At 34.7% G+C, this 4,887-nt stretch overlaps 1 protein-coding gene across 3 annotated transcripts; it reads right to left on the minus strand.

The window, feature by feature from the left end:
- Positions 1–21: 21 nt before the first annotated feature.
- LOC119639343 (abasic site processing protein HMCES) lies at positions 22–2,318 on the minus strand. Of its 3 annotated transcripts, none has more exons than XM_038036648.1 (5): positions 2,133–2,318; positions 1,953–2,055; positions 1,740–1,761; positions 959–1,682; positions 22–727 (listed from the first exon to the last, which is right to left on the minus strand). In XM_038036648.1, the coding sequence occupies exons 3-5, from the start codon at positions 1,757–1,759 to the stop codon at positions 383–385; spliced, it is 1,089 nt and encodes a 362-aa protein (XP_037892576.1). In that variant the 5' UTR covers positions 1,760–1,761; positions 1,953–2,055; positions 2,133–2,318; the 3' UTR covers positions 22–382. The 3 variants fall into 3 exon arrangements, with proteins under 3 accessions (XP_037892576.1, XP_037892578.1, XP_037892575.1); XM_038036650.1 differs by having other exon boundaries at positions 1,938–2,055; XM_038036647.1 differs by having other exon boundaries at positions 1,740–1,759; positions 1,911–2,055.
- Positions 2,319–4,887: the final 2,569 nt, after the last annotated feature.

A 4,887-nucleotide genomic window follows, 5' to 3' on the forward strand; every position in this document is an offset into this window, starting at 1 on the left:
AATTTAAAAAATAGCCTCCAATGCCTTGTACGAAGGGACGATTAATAAAGAAATAAACCAGCAACGCTTGCTAGTTTTAGCTGAAAGTATGCACGCACTTCACGGTGATACAACAAACGAAATCAACAAACAGAGAAGACTCCATGATAATATTAAAAACATTTCTGAACTATAATAGAATTGATGGCGATGCTATATAATCGAAAAACACGTCCCAATCGTCATTTGCATTCTGTAAGAATTATTATTTTAATTAAACGGTATATTTTAGTTTTCTTGAATATCATTTCTTTTCGCAGAGCAGATTTTATAAGTAATTCGATAACATCAAGTCGGTGTACAGGATTTTTAGATGCAATAAGTTTCCACTGCTCGCTCATGGTTATACAATTCGTCGCCGCTTTGCACTCCGATTTTCAGGCTTAGACTCACTCTCGTTTGTGGTGCTTACAAGGTTACGGTCTTTAGCATCATCTTCATCATCTTTATTTGCCTTAGAGACAACTGAAGGCAATTTAGGCGTTCGCAAATTTAGCCAAGTTGACATTAGTTTGTTCATAGTTAGCTTCTCAGATTGTATTAATTCAATGGGCTTATTACACAGATTGCTCTTATTGCGGGCATTATTAACTAAATTGGCAACCCGGTGTTTTTCGAGCGCACTCACCGGTTGGCGCAAGGCGGCTAAAGCTTCTTCATTCGAGATATTTTTAAAATCTAACCAAGCCTAGTGAAGACATGACAACTTATTAAAGTGGATAAAACAAGAAAATGTCCTCACCTCCTTACAGCTAACCTACTAAATTTCCTTTAGCATTTTTTTTATGTAATAAATAATAAAAAATACATTTCCATACGTATATATGCAGAACAGTGGCAAGGAGGTAAGCAAAATTTTCTTGTATTCACTTCCATATATGTAATAATGGACATATATGTTGTTTAAAGCTTAAATTACCGTTATCTGTTGTTCAGTCTCCAATATAGCGGGCATACGATGATGCAACCATGACATGATTTCATTAGACTCGTATGTTATTACGCTGTAACTATAAATTTTATCACCTTGTTCATCTTGCCACACATCAAATACCCCAGCCATTTTCATAAGATTAATGTCCTCTGGTGCCCAAGTATTCCGATCATGTATTATTGCTTTTTCTTTCTGCGGCATATAAAACAGATAAACTGCTCGATCCGGGGATTTTGTTTGCCATTCATAAAAACCTTCACAAAGTACAACACAACGCTGGCCTCTTTTAAATGCGTTGTTATAAAGTTTAGATTCCCTCATGCGTTCTAAGCGACAATTATTTGTGGTCAGCTTGTGCTTGCTATAATCACCTTTATGCCAGAATGGAATGAGACCCCATAGCATTGGTATTAGCAAACGATGATGGCCGCTTTCTGTTTTCGAATCGCCTTCATCGCAGAAATGGTCGCGTGAAATTAATACAGGAGTAACATCATTGGGTGCTATATTAAAAGAAGGTATGTACTTCCGCCCACAATTGAATTCTGATCGCCAATCTGGTTGAATATACTGTCCCTTATCACAACCACAACATTCTTTTCGATCATTCAGATCTTCGCTTTTATTGCCATTTTGATTAATTGGCGATTTTCGAAATTTACTTGTTTTATACCTGCAGGCCTTTAATATTTCATTTGGTTCTAATGTCCTAAAAAATGCAACAATTGAAACCAATACCGAGCAACTGTAATAGATAGAAACTTACAAACAGGTGCGACCGCACATAACTTTTTTTATCAAAGAATTTTACGCAGCCAGTAAGTAAGGCGTCGTAAGTTCATATAGAGTAAATAAAAAGGAAAGACAAATAATTTTATATCAAAAATATGAACAAGACCCTTCCATTTACGATTTCTTTTACGGTTGCAATTAAGATCACTGCAAACCCTTTTGAGATAATTACAAGCTTCGTGCTCACTTTTTATGCGTCTCCACTTTTCCTATTGCCTTGTTTTGTTTTGTTTTCAATCGCTATATATCGTCTATACACATCAAATGTCTCAAATATCCCAATTGCCAAGCTGATTCATAAAAGGTAAAAGCAGAAAAAAATGAAAAAAATGTATTACCAAACATTCTTTCTCTAATACTAATTTACTTGTTTATATCAATGCGTGCTGGCAAACTTAAATTTGAAATTTAAATTATGCTTGATAAAAATTGTTCTTCAGTTCTTCACTCGTTTTCTTCAAATTAACTTTTTTTCCAGTGCACCTAACCTCTCTCTTATTACGTTAGCATACAACTTTATTATTCTCGGCATTTATTTTGGCTCTCGATAAGAAATGTACCGTAAAGTAAATTTTACGCTCAGAATAGAATTTTACTCTTTAAATGATGAACGCCAGCTTTTTGTACCCCATATGAGAGTAATAAATGAGCGAGCTTGAATTTGGTGCCATATGAGTGCAAGAATTCAATGGTAATTATACATTGAGATTTGATAAATATTTGTTTGGTGTTGCCATACAAATTTAGTTTTAATTTTAACAGGATCCGCCTGAGTAGCCGAAGGCGAGGAAGTCATTGGTCGTGGGTTCGAATCTCAAGTGCGGTAGAGTTTTTAATGAAAGCCGATAGCCTTAGATGCTAGTGCCTTTAAGACTTTAGTCTTAGAATTTATTTCTCTGGCGAAATTAATAATAATAATAATAACAATAATAATAATAAAATTTTAACAGGAACCCGTCTGGTGATACGATATTTTGAACAACGCTATCTCAGAACTATGAACATATTAGTCCAGACTCTTTGCTTACTCGGCCACTCAAGCAAATCTAAAAGAATTTATTTAATGCTGCTTGCAATTATCATTATACAAATTCCATTTAGGCACAGTTAGGAGCCAATCAAGTTTGTTAAGCGCAAAAATCAATGTGTCGAAATTAAACCAGACAACAAACTAGCGGCACCCTCTACCTCAGCAAAATTAGTGTTAAATCCTCAACTTTTGGTTTTTGCTAATTCCACCGTTTTGTTTTTTGTGTAATACTGTTGCAATGTATTTGAACTTCGAATTTTGTTACTTTAGAGAGTAAGTAAACGAGCGAACTTCGAATTTTGTTACTTTAGAGAGTAAGTAAATGAGCGACCATTTGTTAGAATGTAAATATTGGAAATATTTATTCTCTTTTCTCCGCATCAAGGCTATTAGAAATATCCCTCTCGGAAATAAAATGGATTGAAATATCCAATAAATTGTTCCTTTTCATTCATAAATTTTGTGAGGAAACATTAGGGTTATCTATTTTATTTTCTACTATTCGCACACATGGTAATGATTATTTTCAAAGATTTAATGTTTTATAATTTATTATATTTCATAACGAACGGTCGCGCAGCCGCTTAAGCCCATTTCTTCTTACGGTTTTTCACACCACCCTTGGGGTATCGTTATAGGCGCGTTGCCAAATGTTTTGAATGGCTAGCTCCCCTGTAGGCCTACACCATAATAAACTACACATAAAACTATCACAATATTTACAATAATAATAATAAATAAATATAAGCCCCGTTTATATGTAATATACGCACATAATAGGTAAATACATAAAAAGTACATATAGACACATCAGGATCGCTGCTGTGCCGGTGTGCTAATATCTGCAAAAGAATAAATAGGCGGCCTATGGAAGTATCGCATTCCGCTGAAGCGACGAATGGAGGCGTATACCTGCTTTTTCATCTAAAACGAAATAAAAGGAAACGAATAATTTATAAATTATAATAAGTAAAGATAAACACAAACTTACCAATAGCATACAGCGAATCTTACATTATCAATTTTGGTTTAATCAAGAATTCCAGATCGAAAGCATATAAAATCTTATTAAACAGTCTTAAACAGTCTTGAACAGCCTTGTAAACAGTCTTAAACAGTTGTAAACAGTTGTAAACACTTTGAAGAAATAGCGAAATTCCAGATCGAAAGCATATAAAGTCTTAAACAGAAAGAAATATGGGGTTGCATGTCAAGACTGTCGTCTGCGGCCGATCCCCCGTTAGCAAAGTAATACTCGGAGAAAAATTCGCCAACAGCGTGTACAAAAGAGAGCGGGCAAACGGCAGCACCCACTTAATTCGCCTATTATATGACTAGCACCATTTAGCAAAAGCGCTACTAAGTAAGTAAAGGAGGAAAAAAAAAGCAAGTACGATGTAAAACTGCTTATGAGGCTGACGGAAATGAAGGCGGCCAGCTCACCATTCTGGGAGCAGACTAGTTGTATGCCGTCGTATAGCGCGCCACGATTATACAATTACTGAGTAATACACGGGTCGCGACGTTTCAGGCGGTTATAAAGAGTAAGGAGATCGACAACTCCGACGGCAAGGCGCAAAAAACATGCGACCTAATCTTGGCACTGACTGAGTTCACCAACGTCCTGCACCGGAGCTCCATTAATAGCAGATCGTGGGTGCAGCTCAAATCTAAACTCCATTTTCGAAATTAATTAAACTTTTATTTTCAAATTCTTTACACTTATTTAATTTATTAAATGCAATAATAATTTTCAATACATTAAATTTTTTTTTAATTTTATAATTTTTTGTTTTTTTTTTATTTTAGTCTTATGTAAATGTTTCATAAAGTACTTCTCCTAATTTTTAGACTTTTTTATATTTTTAAAATTTTTTTTCGCAACTGTTCGCTTCGTAAAACTTCTTTCTGCACTTATAAAAATGCTTTTCTTTCCACATAAAACCGTTGCCTCATTGTTCAAAAAAAAATATCGTGTGCGCAGAATGGAGAGAGCACAGAGTTGCTTTCAATAAATTGCAACGGCTTGGTTTAGGCTTGTGAAAACAGTGGCTTTTTAAAACACTAAATAATTAAACAATATTTTTTTTTT

This window comes from Glossina fuscipes, unplaced genomic scaffold (assembly GCF_014805625.2).
Source record: "Glossina fuscipes isolate IAEA_lab_2018 unplaced genomic scaffold, Yale_Gfus_2 112, whole genome shotgun sequence".
NCBI lineage: Eukaryota > Metazoa > Arthropoda > Insecta > Diptera > Glossinidae > Glossina > Glossina fuscipes.